We start from the raw sequence: 23,642 nt of genomic DNA on the forward strand, positions 1-23,642 counted from the left end.
TTCTGGCTGTATCTCAGACTATAATTGTAATATAATTATATTGGATATATAATATATAATTGCAATATAATTATATTGGAACCAATACATTTCAAACTGCCTTCAACGATCCTTTCACTAGTTACTGTCTAGTCTACCAGGGTCCACGATTCCTTCGCCAATACTGCAGCACATTTTCCACATACTGTTTCTAGGGCTGGGGGGTATACCGTAAAAAAAACAATATACTAGTATTCATTTATTTACCGGTTTGGACTTTTGGTATACCTTCATATCGGTATTTTAAAGTTTTCTATGCTAAATTGAATACTTTACTAATTACCGTGTCATTCAGTCATAGCATTGAGCTACCAATATACTTGATCGCGTATCCCACAACTTGCTGCGCTGCTGCTTGAGAATGCGCTGTCTGACCTGAGACGCATCTGATCAAAGAACGTCGAAGTGTTCGTGTAACGCAAATTTCTGCAGATCTGCAAGGCTCCAACAATGGGATTGTCGTCACACAGAAACACTGCAAGAACGCGCGTTTCTGAATCGCTGCGCTCCTGAGCGGGACCCTTGTGTTGGAATGAATGCTGCCTCAGCCCAATATCGAAAATAAACTCCATGTGTATTGCGTGTTGACATAAACAAACAAACGTGATAAATACACAATGAATGAAGACGAGATGGACGAGAGCAGTGTGGGTGAAACTTCACCGCAAAGTGACCCCAGTGAATCTGTCCCGAAGATGATTTGGTTTCAAGACAACGGACACAGAACAGGGAAACGTAACTGAATGTCAGTTGTGTCCTATTATTTTTGCTTTACGAACATTATAAAATGGACCTCTGATGACGATTCAGGCGGATCCGCCTAAAATTGGGGCATCAATTACAAACTATTAATTATCGGATAAACAATTTGAGATAAAGACATGCGGTCTTTATAGCTGCGTACCTGAGATTCTGCTGAAAAGAACCACGTGCGGTTTGCTTACATCGCACACTTCCTGGTTTTAGAAATTCAATGCGCAAAGCAGCACATGAAGCTGGAATTGCCCAATGGAGAGGATGTTACTGTGTGTGTCATGTGCCATGGAGATCTAGTTTTTTAAACTAGCCAATAAAAAAACCCCTCTCTCAGGCAGTGGAATAGATCAGCTGATAAATGTCGTTACAGACACTGAGCAGACAGAAAGAGATAGAGAGAGAGAGAGAGAGAGAGAGAGAGAGAGAGAGAGAGGGGCTTATACAATTCAGCTCATAACTCTGCTATAATATATGCTACTGCTATATATATGATATCTATGGATTCAGCATGCATTATGTACTTATAATACAGTATATATTATATAATTGGAAAATGTGCAATAATGTAAAAAAAGAAAAACTGGACACAGCAAACCCTCAATATAGCTCTGCTGCTTTGAGCAGGAACTGTGAGCACTGTAAGGTCAGCAGAATATATAACAAGAGCCCCTGGCATGCCAGGTGCCCCTCTGCAACTTCCTACAGAGGCCCTGCTTTGCTCAGTGGCATGTCTGAGGGACCTGAATAACTCAGGGAAAATAGAATATCAGTGTTCGTCTAGCATTGTTTGTAAAAAAGGTGCATTATTTCAGTATTATGTATATAGTTTATTGAAAAACAATGCATATTTCAATACCTAAGGCTTTGAAGAGCATGTGTCAAAACTGTTCACCATTACTGTGTGGGGTGTGAGATCAATAATACAATTTAAAAAATGAATTCCATTTCTTATTTCTTTACTCAGATACTGTCTTATAAGTACATTATACATGAAAAATGCATTTAGCAGAGGTTGTTCTGAAAAAATAGATATAAAACACTTTGTGGTTAATAAGCAAATGCATATTGTTTATCAGCCAGAATTTAAAAGTGGTAAAAACAGGAAGAATTGGCTCAGTCCTCTGAGGGTTAAAAAATACCGTCATACCGTCAAAAATTTGAACAATACGGTGATACTGTATTTTGGCCATACCGCCCAGCCCTAACTGTTTCAACATATGTACCACACAACCTTTCACACGGCATACCTGTTGAGTATGCACCCTCTCCTGTTGCATTTTCTGTGTATCTTTCAACATGATTTTCATAGACTCTACCACCTGTAAAAATAAAGGCAAGTCTGGGGACCCAATAGCTGGGGTAGCATGGGTGGAACACTGCTCATATTGTTAATCTCTAAATCGATTAAAGAGTCATTACCAGCAGATCAACATCGACTACCATCCCATCCCTGTAGGTAACACAACCTCCTGTAAGACCAATTATTCGTAATGTATATCCATTTCAGTATGCAATAATACAAAACAATAACTGTTCAATACTCCATGAGTTCTATGCTTCAGAAAAGGTCACTGTATTAATGTTAATTTGATAATTCAAGTTATCAAGACCACGGTTCATTCAAGTCCCTGTTCAGTTGCCAAATTATGTGGCAGTATAAAGATAAAGTCGTTCGGGTGCCAAGAAGGTATTTAAAAACCGAAACGATTAGCAACTGATAACTAGGGCGATCTGGTTGATTCACCTCCTAGCGTTAGGACCCCACCCCTCTCCTCAGTCTTTCCATTCTGTCTTTCGCCTTTTCAATACAGCAGACAAAACTCATTCCAGATGTTAAGAACATAAGAAAGTTTACAAACGAGAGGCCATTCGACCCATCATGTTCGTTTGGTGTCCATTAATAACTAAGTGATCCAAGGATCCTATCCAGTCTATTTTTAAATGTTCCCAAATTTTCAGCTTCAACCACATCACTGGGGAGTTTGTTCCAGATTGTGACAACAGGGGTTCCCAATGTCTGGTGATGGAGGGCCAATTTCCTGAGGTTGCATGGAATGGGGGGGCCGCAGCAGAAAATGAGCCACCGATTTAATTTCCTATACATTTCTGTCAGGGAACATTTATTAACTTTAATTGTTGTTTTATTACTTTCCCCCAAATTACATGTGCAATTTGTAACAGAAAATTGTCAAAGTGTAAAAATATAAAAAAGCTTCAGAAAAAGGGTGGTTGAAGGTTGGCTTTAGGGGGCCGCACCAGACATCCTCGAGGGCCGCATTTGGGAACCCCTGCTCTACATACTCTCTGGGCCCCCTCATCACATCCCATGGATTCTCCTTTGCAGATGATGCCCAGATCTTCCAGTCTTTTCCATCTTTTGACCCCCCATAACCCCTCTCACATCTTACAGTCCTGTCTGCTATTTCCTCTTGTATGCACTTGCATCACCTCAAGCTCAGCCTCTCTAAACCTGATCTCCTCTTTTTTTTCTCTCCTCCTCACCTACTGATTTCTGATTCTCAATTCCCTTGGAACCTACCACACTCTGCCCCCGTTATTGAGTCACCCTTGATCGTGCTCTATCCTACACTCAGCACATCTCCACACTGACGCACACCTGCCAATTTTTCCTAAGCAACATACGCCAAATCCACACCTTCCTCAAACACTACTCGACTAAGCTGTTCGACAAGACCCTGGTTCTCTGCCGCTCGGATTACTGCAATTTCCACCTACCTAATCCAGCTCATCTAGAAATTGGCTGCTCAGCTGGTGTTCTCTCTTCCCACATTTTTGCACATGCTACAACACTACTCTGCTCACTGGCTCCTGATCTACTGATTCAAGACTTTTACTCTTATCTACCATTGTCTCAACCAGACTGCACCGAGCTACCTTCAGATACTCATCTATCCTTACAATCCAGACCTCCAGTCCTCCTGTGCCAAAAGACTAACTTTGCCCCTTCTCTACTGCCCTTCCTCCAGAGTCCAAAAAGTCAACATAATTATCATCAACACTATTTTTGTGCTTGTAGAATAATAACTACTAGGTAGTCTAAAACATTTGAAATTATTCAAAAGGTGGTGAACAACAGGGTACACAAAGCCAAAAATGTGTAATGTGGTTGATAATTGTACAATATACACAAATTACAGTTGGAAGAGTCCACTGAATATAAACCTAGAGTCTATTTTTCCCACATTTCTTGCACACGGAGGTTCAACAGTGGTAAACAAAGAGGGTGTAAGAATTGGAGGAGAGACACTGTAGCACAGTGTGCGATCAAATTTTAAAAAGCTTTTGATTTTTTTCCTCATAGAACAAAACCCACAGTATTATGAAAAACTCATCAGTATCATCAGAACTTCTGTATGACCCACTGGGTCAAGACATCAGATCCTTTTAATGATTTTTTTAGTGGTTCGATTTTATGCTCATTTTAAAATGGTAGGGCACCCTACATGCTGTTTCATGCTGTGTGAAAAGAACTGCGGCCATTCGGTGCTAAAGTACACGGCGGGTGCCTACTGCTCCCCTCCAGATCCGTATTTACATGCATGACTTTGCCAGCCACAGAAAAAAGACAAGTCTAAATTAAGTGCCCTCTCATTCCCAGCATTTCATGGTTTGGTTAAAAGGAGGGTGCCAGATGATTCACATTTTATAAGTTTCTCTGTGGCTGGCTGCGTCATCCTGGTCCTCATACCACTGCTCTTTTTTGGGTGAAAGCCACTCTTTATCTTTTTATACCTTATTTAAACATGTAAGTAAATACATAAAAAAGGAAAAAAAAAAAAAATAGATCAAGCTGGGATCTTTTAATCAAGACCAGTGAGAGGAGTGGGTAAGGGTTGTGTGTGGCTCTGTACGGTGCTACGTCATCGCCGTGTGCATCATGTCCAGTTAGTCACAGGCTCAAAACAGCCACACTTAAAACACTGTTTGTGTTTGTTGCTATTCTGAAAGTGTGTGTTATGCATTCATCTAGGCTCTGTGGATATGTGAGGCAGAAGTGACCAAAGGTGGGATAAGTGCAGCGGGTCTCCAAAGAGAGCCACTGTATATTTATTTCCATTTTTCAACTCATTGATAAACCTTTATTCCGAAGTTTGTCCTTCAAGTTGCTGTTCTCCTTGTTCTTAACACACAACACTTTTGCCCTTATCTGCAGCACTTCAAACTCACAATGTGGTTCCCAAACTGTTTTATTTGTGGACCTTTTGAATCTTGAGGGAGATATCCATGAACCACGCAACACACAGCATGATTTAACTAAACGCCATAGAATCATTAAAAAAAATCTCTACTTAGGATACCGTCAAGCTTATATTTCTTATCTTATCTTGCTTATCTATTAACACGTGTAAAGAATGTAATTTATAATCTGATATATGGTAGTCGTATATACGTATATGGTTTACTATATACAATAATACAATATACAATAAGAACACAAAAAAATATACATAACAAATGAGAGGAGGCCTCTTGAACAATTTAACTCATTTGGATACATGCTTGCAACTAATTGATGCAAGAATTTCATCCAGCTATACCTTGAAGGATCCTAGTGTGTCTGCTTCAACAATGTGACAACAACCACCCTGGTTTAATGTGCCAGCTGTTTTCAGTTTTTAAAGCACTTCCTCTTAAATGTTCACTTGTGTCCTCCTCTCTGTGTGAAATTAACACAAACAAGGTAAAACATAAGTTCTACGAAGCATGAAAACTTCCAAGTGAAGAATACAGTATATTTTAGATAATCTATCTATAAAGCCATATAACGGACAGTTCTCTACTGTTTCTACTAAAATAATAGCTGTATCCTGCATTTATACTTTGACATTTTAATGTAGGTCTGGGATTGGCAACGAGACTGATAATGCTTCTTTCTTCCATACTTATGTAACTCATCCACTGCCCCAGCAAAATGGCATCACCAAACCAATTGCAATTGGTTTAATCCATTACATTTTACTGCACTGAAAACAATATATATATTGCATTAAAGTACACAATGTTGCACGTGGGTCTAATATTTTGCTGAACACAAATGTGTTACATGAGGACTCCGCAACGTTGGCAAGTTGATTTAGAAATGATCCAGTGAGGACCTCAAAAAAAGTGAGAAGCAGAGGAGAATTAATTTTCATATTAAGGATGTGTATTAAATTAATACATCAATTAGAATTATTTCTTCTGGGCCACAGTGAAGAAGGAGAAGGGTGGAGAACTCATTTTAATTTGAATATGCCTGCTGCTTCTATTCAATAAGCCCAGTATTTTTAAAAACAGAACCCAACATGCAAGCACAATACATAACAGTTTACAATTGTCCATAAAGATTAAAGAAATACTTTCAGTTGGTCAGGCAGAGTATCAGCTGCCTCAACAAGAACATCTCACAGATGAAAATCTTACTTGGTCACCTGAATATCTGGAGCACCACTGAGTACAAAACTTTCCCTAAGGAGAACTGCTAGGCCAGTTAATTAAAGATTTACAAGAATGAAAAAATACTTCTCATTTAAGATAATTCACATATTTTTACATCTTTTCACCGTATGTTATGCAAGAGATTAATGATTAAGGTTATCGCTCAATGAAAGTTCTCTCTTGTACTATGCACTCAAATGATCCAAAAGAAGTTAGGTTTCACAATGCAGATCCACATTTGGAACTGCATTCACCATCCTCAATGACTTACTCAACATTTGGAGAGGTATAGGCACCTTAAAACACTCAATCCTAATTCATATTTGTTCCACAAGTAGATTAATTTGGTTTTGGTTGTGGTTCTTTGCTTCACTTAGTAGAAAGTTTAGAATTAAAAACAAGGGAAGTAATGTTAAGACTATACAATGCACTAGTTAGACCTCATCTGGAATACTGTGTACAGTTCTGGGCTCCACACTTCAGGAAAGATATTGCTGCTCTAGAGGCAGTTCAGAGGCGAGCAACCAGACTTATTCCAGGTTTGAAGGGAAAGTCCTACTCGGAGAGACTGAGGTAATTGAACCTTTTCACCCTGGAACATACACGACTACTTAGGGACTTGATTCAAGTGTTCAAAATCATGAAAGGCATCAACCACATCAAATCAGAGGAGCTTTTCCAGATCAGCAGGGACACACGAACCCAGGTAAACAATGGAAATTGGGCTTCAAGGCATTAAAGATGGAAAACAGGAGACACGTCTTCACACAGATAGTTGTTACAATCTGGAACAAACTACCCAGCGATGTGGTTGAAGCTGAAAATTTGGGAACATTTAAAAATAGACTAGATAGGATCCTTGAATCACTTAGATACTAATGGACACCAAACCAGCATGATGGGTCGAATGGCCCCTTCTTGTTTGTAAACTTTCTTATGTAGTTAAAAACTACTGTCTGTGCGCAGACGGAGAGAACTGTGAACAAAGATGAAAAAAAGGGTAACTGACCTGTTGCTTTTGGACTTGAACAAGGATTGAGATTTGGCTTTGTGTGTTTATTAGTGTTTTGCTGTAGTAGAGAGTGACTGAGGAGAACTCTCCAGGGGAGCTAGAGGGCTTTTGTTTGTTTTGCATCATCCCTACACTGTATATAACACATCCACCTTCTATGCACCATATTTCCCAGCATTAATTTGTCTGTTTCCATATACTCCATCTATTTATCAAGGGCAAACCTTTGGACATCACCCTACAGTGCCACACTCGATATGTAACGATTGAAATTACTGATGCACAGTAAAAATGCTGTTCACCTATTTATGGATTGTGCTCCGAGTAAACAAACACAAGGCATTAGATCTGTCAATTACATTAAGCGGAAGATGAAAATGTTGTGGGAAATGTATGGAAAAAATACTATTAAAACATTTGAACAAGAAGCATTTCATAATAGACCAAAATCTTTCAGAAGCAGGCAGGCAGACATCAACTACACTAAAGTGAAGGAGGAAATCAGAATGGTCTAGTAGTATAATCTAAATGGTTGGTCTTAAGCAGGTGAGTGAATGAGTTTCACATTACCTCACCATCTTCACTGTGGCAGTAACAGTGGAGATACAGTGAGACCTGGTAGTTCTGGTAAAAAATTGTTTTACATATTATGGACTAAATGAAATTATTACCCTTCAGGCAGGACCGGCCCTCGTATGTGCTGACGGTGTTTCCTTCACGCTAGTGGGGGGGGGCTGACAGCATTCGTAAAAAAATAAATAATAATAATCTTAACTAATCTGGGCGCCCCTATGGATGGACAGCGCCCCTAGCATTTACATATTCCGCCTATGCCACGGGCCGGCCCTGCCTTCAGGACTAGTAATCTAGGACAAAAGTTCCATTAACATAACAGAACAAGCGACTTGCTTCATTGATCAATAATGAATGCTCATGGTATTTAGAAATGAAATGATTTAGGTGTGAACTATAAAACTAAATGTATTGGCAGGTCTGTTCAGGACTATGACCGAGGGCCACTGAGGGATCCAGCAATCCCAACTTGGTACATTTTGTTTAAGTTAGGTGTATACATAATTGGGGAGGGAGGGCACCTAAGATGTCAGCTGGTGTCTATAATACTGTTCATGTGCCTGGTGCCGATAACTTCCATGTGCATGTGGCGTGGCCATGGTGCACAGTGGGGAGAAAATGTTCCTATGGATATATTCAAAGCAAACAGGAATCTGCTCAGAGGAAGAAGAAAAAAAAAAAAAAAAAAAAAAAAACATACATAACAACCAAAGGGCCAATTACGCCCCAGCAGCGTGATGTCTGAGGCTTTATAAAAAGAAATACGAGGAAAAAAGGAATGACATTTCTCTAAATTACATTGACAGCAACTAAAGCTTTAACCATCCTTATCATTTCCTAATTATCTCAACCAAAAGCCTGGCACCACCAGTAAGGAAAACAACAACAACAACAGCAACAAACTATTGGTAGGAAAGCTTTTTGTTTTTCTTCTGATTGATGAATTTTGAGATTTTTCTATTAACTAAAAGGGAAAAAAAATGGATCAAAGAAGTCTTTTTTTGGTGTGCAATTGTTCTACTGAAGCATGAAAAAGAAAAAAGCCACTTGTTTAAGTTATTACTAATTTTAATTACTAAAACGAATGTCACATATAGACCGCTTAAACAAATGTAAACCCTGTAGTCACACCTCTTGAACCTGCTCTTTGTGCAGAGTGCCAGTGTTGAACTTATTTGGTGTTTTCTTCTGTGAAGAAGGAGAAGCTTCTCCTTTACTTAAAAGGGGACCTAGTGGGGTTGCTGAAATTATTTTCTAGTAATGGTTAGAGCTTTGGACTCCTGAGGGGAGGCTTGTGGGTTGAAATCCCAAGTGGGGAACACCTTGAGGTAATCCAAGGTACCCAGCTGTATAAATGGGTAATTGTATGTGATACAGTACTCACCATGTTTAACACTGTTCTGATTATATGTACTATAATGTTTATTTTTAACCTTAAGCTTCCCATAATATATGTTTCAAAGGGTAATTCCCCTTGTCCCTTATTTCCCATAAGCCCTTGCACAGCATGTTTTTGATATACAGGTATCTTCAAGAGCATAAAGTATTAAACAAGAGATTAGTGTATAATTGTAACAACTAACAGTCTAAATTTAAAACTTACCAAATAATGTCAGATTTCAAAATCTGAATTGTATGTTCTTTCAGGGTCTCAGGAAGTCTCATGTTATAACTTCCTGGATAGTAGAAACAGCTGAAAAACTACAAAAGAAAAAGATTCAACTTTCCCGCTGCAATTTGAGTCATTATAATCAAGTCAACCGAGTGCTTTTAATGTTCTTACTCCTTGTTAGAAATTGTTAGAAGTCCTGAAATGTTTGTACCTCAATGCCAGGAGTATAAGGAACAAGATGTTAGACCTAGAAGACACAATGCTGGCATGTGACTATGATGTTGTAGTGACAGAAACAAGGCTTACAGAAATTGATGGGGATGAATACAACTTGAAAGGATACACACAGTTTAGGGGAGAGATGCATAATCGAAGAAGTGGTGGGGTAGCATTATATATCAGAAATGACTTTGAGGCAGAAGAACTCAAATTAGATCCCAGTAACGAAACAGAATCTTTGTGGGTTAAACTTTTGAATAAAAGATCTGGAGGATTAGTGGTAGGAGTGTGTTCAGACACCCATATTCAGATATTCAGAAAGATGTTGCATTGTACAGTGTAATCAGGACTGCATGTAGCAAGGATGTGGCTGTTATAATGGGGGATTTCAATTTCCCAAACATAGACTGGGAAAACCCAGTTGGCACTACAGAAGCAGAAATAGAAATGGTTGAGATGTTAAATGACTGCTTTCTAACTCAATTTGTAAGGGAACCAACCAGAGAAAGTGCATGCATTGATTTGATATTTTCAAATGAACAAGAGAGTCAGAGGAAAACTAGTTAGAGAACCAATGGTGAACTGTGATCACAATATGGTTTTTGAGGCATACTTTCAAAAAACAAGGACCGAGTCTAAAACAATGGTGTACAATTTTATTCTAAAATGGATGGTTATATTTCAAGAATATACTACTTGAGGCTCAGGAGAAATCTGGCAATTTAGCAAATTGTGAAAAGAAAAACATTGGCCAAAATGGTTTAATAGAAATTTGCAAAAAAATATAAAAGTGAAAGAAAATGTTGTATAGGACATACGACAGAGTAAACAAAATATAAATAATATATAGAAATAGCTTTTTTCAATACTAGAATAGCAATACGTCAATAAAGGAGGAAGTGAAACGGGTAAAGGCTAAAAATTGAAATATCTTAGAAAATGAACAAGATGTGGCAAATGTTCTAAATGAGTATTTTAAAGAGGTATTTAATAAAGAAAAAGCAGATAACACGCCACAGGTTAACAATCAGTCCAGTCAAACTCTAAGACAGATCAGGATACATCAGGAGGTACTAAAGGGACTAGCAGAATTAAAAACAAACATCACCTGGGCCAGATGGTATATTTCCAACAGTACTTAAACAATTTTTAGAAATTATTTAGAGGGTGCTAACTAAAATATTCCAAATGACATTTCGAACAGGGGATGTCCCAAGTGATTGCAAAACTGCTAATGTCATAACTATCCACAAGAAAGGGGAAGAAACTGAGCTAGGGAATCATAGACCAATCAGTCTCACCTGCATTATTTGTAACATTTTTGAAAAAATTAATAGACAGAACATAGAGTAGCATCTTAATGAAAATGATATTCTTGGTGATAGTCAACATGGATTTAGACAAAGCAGATCGTCTTACTAATTTATTAGTTTCCTGAACATGCAGCTGTAGATCACGTGAAAGCATATGATATGATATACTTAGATTTTCAGAAAGTTTTTGACAAGGTTCCACACCAAAGACTGATCCTAAAATTGGAAGCTATAGGTATTCAGTGTAATATAAGTAAACTGATTATGAACTGGCTGATGTATACGAAACAGACGGTGTTGTTGAGAGGAGTTGCTTCTAGGGTCTGTGCTTTTTCTAATCTATATTAATGATCTGGACTCTGGGATAGTTAGCAAACTTGTCAAATTTGCAGATGGTACTAAAATAGGTGGCTCAGCAGATACAATCTTGGCAGCACAGGCTATTCAAAGGGACTTAGATAATATTCAGTTGTGGGCCGACACCTGGCAAATGAAATTCAATGTGGACAAGTGCAAGGTAATACATGCAGGTAACAAAAATGTCCACTATAATTACACTATGGGAGGAATAGAACTAGAAAAGTAAGACATGAGAAATACCTAGGAGTCTATGAGGACTCCTCACTTTCCCCAACCAAACAATGTGGAGAAGCAATAAAAAAGGCAAACAAAATACTAGGGTATATTGTCAAAAGTGAAGAATTTAGAACAAGGGAAGTAATGTTAAGACTGTACAATGCACTAATTAGACCTCATCTGGAATTCAGTTCTGGGCACCACACATCAAACGAAGATATCGCTGCTCTACAGGCAGTTCAGAGGAGAGCAACCAGACTTATTCCAGGTTTGAAGTCTTGAGACCGAGGGAACTCAAGCTTTTCACCCTGGAACAGAGGAGACTACGTGGGGACTTGATTCAAGTCTTCAAAATCATGTAAGGCATATGCCACATCAAACCAGAGGAGCTTTTCCAGATCAGCAGGGTCGCACGGGCCCGAGGACACAAATGGAAATTGGGCTTCAAGGCATTCAAGACAGAAAACAGGAGACACTTCTTCACACAGAGAGTCATCACAATCACAATATACATATAATAAAATAAATCTATACATAAAAAATAACATCTCTACATCAGGAATTAACCACTATGCTAACTGAGATACTGGCTTTAGTGTGAAACCTGTTTAAACTTGCCTATAGCCACCAGAGTTAATTGTCCTGATTATTTGTATGTGGCTGAATTACTGGAGTTACACTGATCAGGCATAACTGCCTAATATTGTGTAGGTCCCCCTTTTGCCGCCAAAACAGCCCTGACCCGTCGAGGCATGGACTCCACTAGACCTCTGAAGGTGTGCTGGTATCTGGCACCAAGAGGTTAGCAGCAGATCCTTTAAGTCCTGTAAGTCTCGAGGTGGGGCCTCCATGGATCGGACTTGTTTGTCCAGCACATCCCACAGATGCTCGATTGGATTGACAGGGGTCAGCATGGGCGCCCTGACTGGTTTGCGGCTACGCAGCCCCTTACGCAACCAACTGCTACGGATTGTGTGTTCCGACACCTTTCTATCAGAACCAGCATTAACTTTTTCAGCAATTTGAGCTACAGTAGCTCGTCTGTTGGATCGGACCACAAGGGCCAGCCTTCTCTCCCCACGTGCATCAAATGAGCCTTGGCCGCCCATGACCCTGTTGCCGGTTCATGTGAGGTTATGGGGTGCAACTACTTTAGACCAACAAAAATGGTCATAGTATAGTGAATTATTCCAGATTCCACTGCTGGAATCAATTAACACTGAAAATTAGAGGGAGATTTATTGTTTCAGCAAAACAAAAACAAGGGACTAGTACTTACAATATACAGAGAAGCAGAAAAACAAAGAGAAAGAAGAGAAACTGATCTTGTAGATTCATTAAGTTCTTTAACGTGTTAAGTCAGAAAGTTGGAAAGATGGCTAAGTGATACTAAGAAATCTTTACAGGTAAGAAATCTTTATAAAAGGGGAAAAAAAAGAGCACCCCACCACCAAAATAGAACAAGAATTACAGCTAGAATTAATGTGGTAGATCACATCTTATATAGTTTCCAAAGCAGATCAACAGAGGCTGTGACAATACCACTGCTGTTTAGAAAATAATCCATTAAAGATACTCTTGTATCAAGCAGGTGAGGAATAGAGCCTTCAATCTGCATCTAGACTGCCCCCTAATGACCTGAAACTGCAACTTCATTTGCCTCACCAAACAGGAATATGACGATTTTTTTCAGTTTCCATGTGCTTTTTTTTTTTTTTTTTTGTAAGTATAGATTTCAATGTTTGCAGCAGCAAACAGGGTATTTCAGTCTGAGTGTCATACAAACAGGTTCAAATGACAGCTCTAAGTGTAAAGAAGTGCCTCCTTTTCTCAGTCTTTATTGCCACCCGCACTGACACACAATGTAATCACAACATTCCAGAACATTGATGTAAGATTGTACTTGATTGTTGCAACGTTTATTGAATGATTAGTGATCAGATTCTGTCAGATGTACAGAAATATACAGAAAGGTAAGAGAAACTTAAAAATATATTTCATTATTTTAAAGGAATAGAAACCCATCTTTATATACCTGTTTGACAACCATTATATAATCATGTATAATAAATTAATACAATGATATTCAATTAAACTACATTTACCATTGCCTTAAGTACCTAAGTACTGTGCATTTTTGTTGTCCTCGTCCCAAAGTCAAAATATAATTGAGGGGCTGCAGAAATGTTGTGGTTATGTTGCAACAACATTCCTTTTTCATTTAAGGTAACGTTGTACTGACTTCAACAATTTCAAATAAGCAAAATGTTATGATGACATAGTAATTGGGGTTTATATATTATTACTGAGATTGAAAGTAGTCCTTAGGGTTGAGTTTATCAATACATTTTCGGGGTTTTGAATGCTTGAATTAAATCCCTCCTCTTATTAAATTCAGTGCCTTTAACTTGACTGTATATGACAATGACGGCCAAACACAGTACTGGAGAGCCCCTATCCAGTAAGTTTGAGGGCTGAAAAGGGTAGTTGATTATCTTTATACCCAATCTCTACATTCCTTCATTTTACTTAATCACTTGCTTAAATGATCACATTGAAATGGTTCCAAGTATGAAGAAATTGATCATTAAAGGTTACCTATAAAACCTGTTTGATAGGGGCCCTCGGGGATTGGGTTTGGGTAGTTTATGACGTCTTTTAAACTAGTACAGTAAACCATCAGGATCAATTCTCTGAAAAGTGTGTTTACATGACACAACGTTTGCTATTTCTCAGAATATACTCAGACAAGTGGGGTCTTCAGAAACTATTGGTATCGGAATACATTTTCAAAATACAAAGTGATTTCTTCACTTACAACAGTGATCTCCAAACCTGGTTGTGGAAAGCCCCAATGCAGTTTTATAGGTCTCCAATGACATGAAAGTATGTTAATAATGCATTAAGAATGTCTCTTCAATCAAGGGAAGTCTTTAATATCACAAAAACCAGCCTATTTTATCAGAATGCAGTGTTTCCCCTAACATTATAGTGGGAGGGCAGCCCAAATAAACATTATTATTATTATTTTTATTTCTTGGCAGATGTCCTTATCCAGGGCGACTTACAACATAAGTGCAAAAATACAGTGAAGTACAAGGCATCAATCATTACAAAATCAATTTAGCTAAAACAGCAATTCAGAATAATACATTTTACAAATTCCAATTTACAACATGCACATGCTCTGCCCCCTACTCTCGTTCACCACCTCACTCGTTTGCTATTGCTAACCCCCACACTCGTTCGCTAAAACTATACCCCTCCCCCTTTTGACAATCCGCTTTCACCCATCCAAACACTAGAATTATCAGTTTATATTGACAGAGTAGTAGTAATGATAAATGATGACAGCGATGAAGATGATAATAATAATAACGCAATTTCCCACAATATGTCATGCAGATACCCCTCTCCATCTTACAATGAATGCCCTAACGCACACTTGTATGAGATTGGACAGCAAATATGCCAAGCTTGGCCTTCAGCACTCATGAACAAAACCCACTGAGACACCAAGCGTTGGTCGAGTTTCTTCTAAGAGGGGTGGCCTTCCCAAGCGCACCCCCCCCCCCCCTTCCCAACAATACCTGAGCATAAGGAGTGGCAGACAAAATTTGAGAGCTTGGAAGCTCGATCGAGTCCCTGCTGTGCATGCTGGGTTGTGGAAACTGACCTCAACATCTGGGAGCTGTGAGAACCAAGCAAGGTCTCACATGGCTGAAAACCCAAGTATTCTCCCTGCCTATTTTCCACCCTTTTTTTGCAAAATACGCAACTGTGCGGTTACATTCAACAATTCAGATTTGTCCATGCCTTAACCCTTGCATCACTTGGCTTTAACTTTGAAATGCATGGAACCCTTGAAGACAGTGTGGGAAATTAACACCCGCAATTCGCCAAATGCGGGTACTTTCTTGCAGAGGTGGGTAACTTTGCCTTATCGACCAGCCTCTGCGGTGGGTGGATTGTAAGACTTTATTTGTTATTACTTCAAACATAATTGTCTCGGATTGCAAGGCCTTTGACAAGAAATGCTGTAGCTTAGTAACACTTTGATTAGTTTTCGGAGTTAGTCATGAGCCATCCAGCCTGAGCTGTGGTACAGACGATGGAAAACTAGCCAGCTGATTTTCTGTTTTGTATTTGTAATTAATTTAGAACAATTTGCAAATTATATTTTTCACTGACATTATGGACATTTTTTGTGTTGATCAGTGGCAACAACACCTGATTAAATCCATTCTGATTTCATGTTGTAACACAATGAAATGTGGAAAAGTCCAAGAAGGGAGAATATTTTTGAAAGCCATTGTATGTATTAATAATACAATTAATGTATTGAAGGAATTCAGAATATGCTTGTATGTTCTCATTTATTTATTTATTTGAATTGGGGGAAATTGGCAGGTAAAATTGGGCATCATCATGTTTCTTCAGGAGGCAAGTGATCTAGTGCATTTCAGCAAATGCATATTGTCAGTATTTTGCACTGCAAGTCCAGAACACCCCCAATGCAGCCATTACACCAATCAGAGAACTTGATGCAGCTGGAACTGCTAACAACCTGAACCTTGCAGCTTCGAGAGGTTGCAGGGACTCTCTGGTGTGCAGAGCACTGAATATTGCCAGGGAAAGAAAGTAAAACTCTGCATTTAACATAACAGAATTGACTGTATTTATCAATACGAAAAACTTAAGCAACACTTTCAAGTTGTTTCCCATATATTGCTTCTAGGTCCTTTCTACACTCTACTCCTTCATTGACTCAAATACATACTCTATGACGTCAGTACATCGTCATGCCAAGTGGCCACTTGCTGAAGGGAGCAAGGGAGTGGTTTGGGACACAGACATATAATCTATTTAAAGTTATGTTCTTAAAGAGACAGTGAACATTTACCGACTACTACCCACATGGCCCGGTGACGGTGTTATCATGACATGTGATGCAAAACTATGACCATTGATTGTGGATTTCAAAATTCAACACAGCTACAGCAAACACTGCAACACATGACAGGGGTGAATGTGTCAATACGCAAACATGACACCTGTGCAACAACAAAAAAAAACAATGAACGTCTGTCTACCACACAATCACTGGCATGCATTGGTTAGAGGATGATTGAAAAACATGAGTCTCCAACAATGGTCCATGATGAACATGGGGTGGCATAGTAAGTGCAGGATATTCAAGCAAAGTAATCACATATTAGACATAGTTTATGAACCCTGCTAAGATTTAATGGAGCAGTGCTTCTGGGTTGTGACAGTGGCGTTTTTTCACTAACCTCAGAGAAGAAGGACTCCTTGTAGCACTGCTCAATGAAGACTTCAGTTTCCAAGCGCCCTGGTGTTCAACAGACACAGGAGATAGCCGTTAGCTTCAGAGAAGACCAACTGACAACAAATTGGCTGACTAAAACTGAATCTGACCACTGGATTGAACAGTTTTTGGGTGTGAAGTTCTGGGTATAGATTTGTCATGAGCAATATAAACATAGTGATAAGCTGAGGAAACCCTAGCCAACTCCGACACATTCTGGGCAGCACTCAGCCAATTGTGCACCACCCCCTAGGGCATTCCTGGTCACAGTTGGCCATGACACAGGCTAGATTGGTACCAGCACTGTCTGGGCTACAGGGCTTGACCTGCACTCCACTGGCGCCTCAAAAAAGTTCAAACATGTCTGCAAAAAGCTTTGTGGCTCACCACTAACTAAATCACTGTTATCCTAAGGGCTCTCTCAAAGCAAGCAGTAGGTAAGACAATACCACACATTCTACTACTCTTATTATTTGCATATTAACTTGATAGGTAAAAATGTAGCTCTGTTGAATTTAAAATTTGATTATATTTCAATTATCAAATAAAACAGATACTCAATTTCAGTTTCACTTCACTTTAAGTGAAGCTGAATAGGTCGCAAATCCCATTTTAAGTTCTATATAAACATAACATAAACCACAGCTTAAATGAGTATTCAGTTAATTTGCTTGTCTTCATTTTGCAGGAAGAAAAGGAATTCTGCAGAATTACTGAATCACTGAATTCCCAAGGGAGTGAAAACGTTTGAAAACCACTGGTATAAGAGTGAAAACAACATTCACAGCCTTCTGGCAGTTTTATGTTGGTTGGAATGTGAACCTCACATTCTACAGCAAATCCAATTCTTGTTGCAAGGCATTAAATTGAGTCTGGATTGAACAAGCATCAAATCTTAAGCATTTCAGAATCATTCAGAATCAAACCACTTAGAACTGATGGGCCACAGTGTCCCCTGGTTTAAATCTATTTGACTTAACTATATAATTCCAATCAGTATGCCTTATCTGGACAAAACTTATCAAAGCTTTTAAAAACCTATTTATAAAATAATAACACTTAACCAAAGAGAGATTTGTATTGGTGTGTGTGTGTGTGTGTTTGATGGCTTGCATTTCAATGGAAACATGCGGTCTATCATCCCTCTGAGGAATCACAGAATAATAACAGTAGGTTAGGTCGATTAGTTTGACATGAATGCTCTTACCCAAAAGCAACCAAGTAGATTTCAGCTGCAGTCCTCTGCAATGGGTGAATTGAGACTTACAGACACTGCACAGACAGCCCCTCTGCAATCCTAAACTTTGTGCCCTCACCTCGGCTCAGTACAGCCCCATTGTCCCTATAGTCCTGTATCTCAGCATCTTTCCTCCCCAGCAACGTCATCAGCTCCTGGACCTGACGCTGCAGTACCTGGCTCACAGACAGTAGGGGGCGTACCAGCTGTTCACACACCTGGAAAACAAGAGTCAAACTGTGAAAACCTACCAAATAAATGTTTTATCACCTTTCATCATTTCAGGGGCTTTTCACCCGGTGACATTCATATGATGAAGATTAAAAGGCAGATCCAGTATAGGCAATTTAAGAACATCTAGCAACTGCACGTTGCCTACTGCTGAATTTAAGAAAATTATCAATCATATTTTTGTTATGGATTTAGGAAAATAAATCAAATCTTATTCAGTGTGAGTGGAAATATAACACACCAGTCCAATAACCTAGGGAAGATGAGTTTTGGTTTGGTCTTACTTCAACTCATTGAAGCAACTGGCACTTAAATAACAGCTAAAAGAGTAATTGGAAACAAAACCTGGAAAAAATACCTCTCTCACCGGTGAACCAGTTCGTATTTTGCGGATCAATACCATACAGCTGGCGCTTACATTTTTTGTGGCAATCAGCAGTCAGTGTCATTCTATACCACCTGCTGACACCTCATATATTCTCACTGAGCCCCAGCAAGAAATACACAGAGGCAGAGAGAAGGGTGTTGTAGTGTAAAGTAACAGATAATGATGCACAAAACAAGAAATTAAGTGACTGTACCAAAACAGAAAAATGCCATAATCAGACACCCTAAAAACCAGAAACAACTGCAGAAACAGCCAGAACTGAGGTTTTGTGTAAAAATGGTAACTATGCTGGTTAACTGTGGTACTGGCCATAGAGGAGGCTGCCAGCTTACAAACACAGCGCTGTTCTGAACAGAACAAGGAAGCCCAGACCACAGGGATCAGCTTCTTCTTTCCTTTTTTTTTTTTTTTTTTTTTTTTTAAATAATAGTTTTGCTATTTCTGTTATGCAACACCATACTGACATGTTGGCCCATTATAGCAGATGCAAACATGGTGCTGCAAAAGCATTCTAAGGAAACTGCAGATAATGCTAACAGAACAGAGTAGCAGGAGAAAAAAGAACATGCAACAGAATATTTAAATTAATGTTATACTATGTGAATTCAAAGTAATTTGGAGGAAGAAGTCATAAATATTAACTCATTCAAAAAGTGCCCATGTTTAACTAGGCGTTGGTGTCATTTTTTTATTATAAGGTGAATGAAAAAGGTGATTGGCATTAAAGACTGAGGGACAAAACTGCAAGTGAGTTGGTATTGATTAATCAGCACTGTGGGAAAGCGACAGAACCATAGACATTCTTACAAAATGTGAAGAATTCTCTCCTCTCTCATCAAGTGAATCAATCAACTGTTCAGGAACAGCAATTATCATCACTAACTGAGTATTGGAAAAGCTGTGGCGATGAAGGCAGTATTGTTTTCATTAAACAACAGAAGAGCAAATTTGTAATTAAATGCTGAAAATTAAGACATTATATGCATTTTATTGTATTGATCTCAGTTTAAAAGACTACTGCATTTGTATCCTGCCCTGAACTAATTAATAAAGAATATCAATTATTCATGGATTTGTATTCACCTGTACTCTAAACAAGATGTACTGAATAAGGCCCAAGTTAGATCCAGAATTATTATTACAAATACCATTTAGGTTTTAAGGCATACGCTCTGTGTATTGTGTCATGTAAATCCTGGGTTTTCCTCAGTGCCAATCAAATGCATGAACGAAAAAAAAAAAAGACACTTCAAAGCAAAAGTACACATGCTCCACGCCCCCATTGATCTCATTTAATTCGACAGCACCCACCCCTACCCTTGACAATTCAGTAACAGATCGCTATGCCTATGAACATTTATGCACGGAACCCTGAAGTATCATTAATACTTTGGAATTAAATATATAATCAGCCTTCTCTCTCTCCCTTTCTTTCACCATCTCTCTGAAGTTACAGTGTCCTAGATTATGTTTTAAAATAATGCAGTTATCAATCTACAGTGAGTATGAATGAGCACAAATGTACAAATCAAAGGCATAATTTAGCTTTCTCTTGCCAACTTTATTATGTTTTTAAATTATCGGAGTGTTAAATATGAATGATTGTGGCCATTTCCATTTGATACAGGAGACAACGGGAAACAACATGCTTTCCCTCCTCGTGTCCAACAAAACCGTCCATTGCTGACAACAATTAATCACAACAGGACAGACTTGTGATTAACATCTCTTTCATGAAGTGCAGATTTCCACAGTTCTGTGCGGATCTGCGCAGCTCCACCAATGGGAGCAAAGGATTCTGCAGTTCTGCACATAACTGAAAATCTGTACACAAGAACCCGACCTAAAACATGAATATTCAGAAAATAACATGAGCGCTGTTCAATTACTTGGTGGCGGTGCCAAATATACGGACTGGTTTTCTAAAGTGGCAATCAGTTTAAACAATTGAGGGACGAGCTGGCAAAAAAAAAAAAAAAAAAAAAACACAGATAGTCACTCACTTGGCGTGCCAACCTATATGGCTCTGTATGCCACAGGTTCGTCATCTCTGGTGTAGGGTTTAGCACCGCCCCTGGTACAATACAATTCTCCAGGGTGCACATCTGGTCTTATTACCTATAGGATAATGTGGCACTCCTGTCCACTGCCGATTGCTGCCATGAGTCACCCTCATGAATCATCTATACCTGCCACACACTGAAGCCCTTCTCACTTAACGACTCTATCTGGGAGGTGGTTTCCTTACAGAAGGGCCAGGGTATGTGGTAGCTGCCAGGCACCTAGTGGTGTATTGTATCCCGTCACACAGTACATCTATGGAGGACTGCATTGCCAGGCTAATCTCACCTTTTGCCTGGAGCTCCTGAATGAGTTAATCACAAGGGATCGCGTTTACGCAGAATGCTATCACTACCGTATTCATGGTGGGGGAACTCTATAGGAGACCTATAGATGGGTGACAAATTAAAGGAAAAACCAATATAAAGTGTCTCAGTAAGGTGTTAAGCCACCATGAGCCGCCAGAACGGCTTCAATCTTAGCATAGATTCTATAATTCGCTGGAACTCTACTGGAGGGATGGAACACCATTCTTCCAAAAGATATTCCCTCATTTGGTGTTTTGATGATGGTGGTGGAGAGCGCTGTCTAACACGTCGGTCCAAAATCTACCATAGGTGTTCAATTGGGTTGAGATCTGGTGACTGTGAAGGCCATAGCATATGATTCACATCATTTTCATACTCATCAAACCATTCAGTGACCCCCTCGTGCCCTGTAGAAGGGGGCATTGTCATCCTGGTATAGACCACTCCCTTCAGGATAGAAATGTTTCACCATGGCCCAGTTTTTCAAAACTTTTCTAACAGGATTTAAGTAATCGGATTGGATTAAATTGGAGAATTGGGTATTTCAAAACTGAAAAAGGGTTTGAGATTGGGATTTGGATCTGGTAATTCAATCCTACCTTCAATCAATATAGTTTGTTTATTTTCCAACTAATCCTGAACACATCAAGAGGATCAAGTGCAAGTTTTTTGATTTGGGGAAAAATGCCAAATACTATTGGGGTGATAGATGTGCACATCCAGGCAACCCATGAGAGGGAATGCAAGTTTGTGAACAGAAAGGAGCAGCACAGCATCAATGTGCAACTTGTGGGAGATGCAGACCTCATCATCACCAACTGCGTGGTGAAATGGCCAGGGTCTGTCCATGATGCACGAATTCTGAGGGAGAGTAATATCTTCCAAAGTTTTCAACAAAAACCCCCAGAAGGCATCAGTGACAGTGCATACCCACTCTTACCATGGATAATGATACCTTTTGCCACAGCAAGCACTGATGCAGAGGAAAGGTTCAACAGTGCTCATGGAACAACCAGGAGCACAATTGAGCACCTAAATGGAGGGTTGAGGAGGAACTTTGCATGTCTGAACTACCTACATGTTGAGCCACGGCGAGCATGCAACATCATTCTCGCCTGTATTGTCTTTCATAACATAGCTCAAACATGAAAAGTTCCTCTCCATGATGACAGCGGTGATATTCCACAGCCCCAAGTGGATGGCCCTGACACACCACTGGCAGCATTGTAGCCAAATGGACCAGCTGGAAAGTCAATGAGAGATGCTCTAGTGAACCTTTATTATTAAAAGGGTCCTTGAATTAATTAATTATAACCAAATGTTTTGGGTTGGGAATGTTTTGGGTTGTTAATTATTTTGTTATCCATTGAGAGTTGAATTGTGTCTATAAGTTAGTCTGATGCATCACATGTATGTATATGTGAATCAAAGTTACATACAAACATAAGAAAGTTTACAAACATCAGGAGGCCATTCAACCCATCGTGCTCGTTTGGGGTCCATTAGTATCTAAGGGATTCAAGGATCCTATCTAGTCTATTTTTAAATGTACTCAAATTTCCAGATTCAACCACTTCACTGGGGAGTGTGTTCCAGATTGTAACAACTTTTGAACTGGTCATTCTGATCCAGATCAAGTTTTGAAAAACTGGGCCCATAGGATAAAGGTGATCACTCAGAATAACTTCGTAATGATGTGCAATGACCCTTCCCTCTAAGGGTACAAGTGGACACAAACTCTCAAAGGTGAATTTGTCTTTGTAATGAGAGGTTTAAGCACTGCCGTCTTGATCCAAAATAGAGGTCAACTGGATCTGCTCAGCATTTTTATACATGCAACAGAGCATGATGGGATGTTAATTGCATCATGCCATACACCTGTTTGGAGGCATCTGCATTCGTTATGTTCCTCCCCTCATTTATTCAGGTTTTTCCTTTAATTTGTCACCCGTCTGTTTCTTAGTGCGGACGGTATTGTTCGTACAGCATACTCTGGAACAGGTAAAACTGTACAACTGTGCAAGAATAATGGTGAACACTAGGCCACAGACCAGTATACTGGAAAATGTTATAGATAAGGGAGTATATCAAGGCACTTGGTGGGACTGGTTTGTCTGGGTATAGCAGTCACATTAGTCTGTCTGCTCACACCTGCTGAAGAGGTGAAAAAGACTGAAAAGGGCCTTGCTCCTGCCCGCCACATCGAGTTTATAATTGTTGCATTTTATTACTTCTAATTGATCACTTATCAACATTTCACCTACTCATTTATAAAACTAGTATTAATATTAGTCATTAATTATATTTACTCTGTACCGAGGAAAGAAACTAAAATTTAGTGGAACAATGTGATGGAATCGTAATCTAGACTGGGAGGTTTTGTACACGGGGAACTAATGTATCCTACCAAGTACCATAGTTATCAGTAGATATTTTTCTGTAATCTGCAGGGTAAAACAATGGGTAATACTAAAGGGCACAGAATGTGACATCCAGTGCACCCGGTGTGTCTGTTAAGCAGTTAAAAATACAGGCCACACCACACTTGT

The 23,642-nt window shown here is 39.2% G+C and overlaps 1 protein-coding gene across 3 annotated transcripts in view; it reads right to left on the reverse strand.

Annotated features, from left to right (window-relative positions):
- nhej1 (nonhomologous end-joining factor 1) overlaps positions 1-23,642 on the reverse strand; it is a 151,661-nt gene that overhangs the window by 124,126 nt on the left and 3,893 nt on the right. For all 3 annotated transcript variants that reach the window (XM_066688317.1, XM_066688318.1, XM_066688319.1), the window contains exons 4-5: positions 18,185-18,323; positions 16,834-16,892 (exon numbers count right to left, since the gene is read on the reverse strand). In XM_066688317.1, the coding sequence (XP_066544414.1) occupies positions 16,834-16,892; positions 18,185-18,323 (198 nt within the window). The remainder of the gene's footprint in view (positions 1-16,833; positions 16,893-18,184; positions 18,324-23,642) is intronic.

This window comes from Amia ocellicauda, chromosome 16 (genome assembly GCF_036373705.1).
Source record: "Amia ocellicauda isolate fAmiCal2 chromosome 16, fAmiCal2.hap1, whole genome shotgun sequence".
In the NCBI taxonomy this organism is placed as follows: domain Eukaryota; kingdom Metazoa; phylum Chordata; class Actinopteri; order Amiiformes; family Amiidae; genus Amia; species Amia ocellicauda.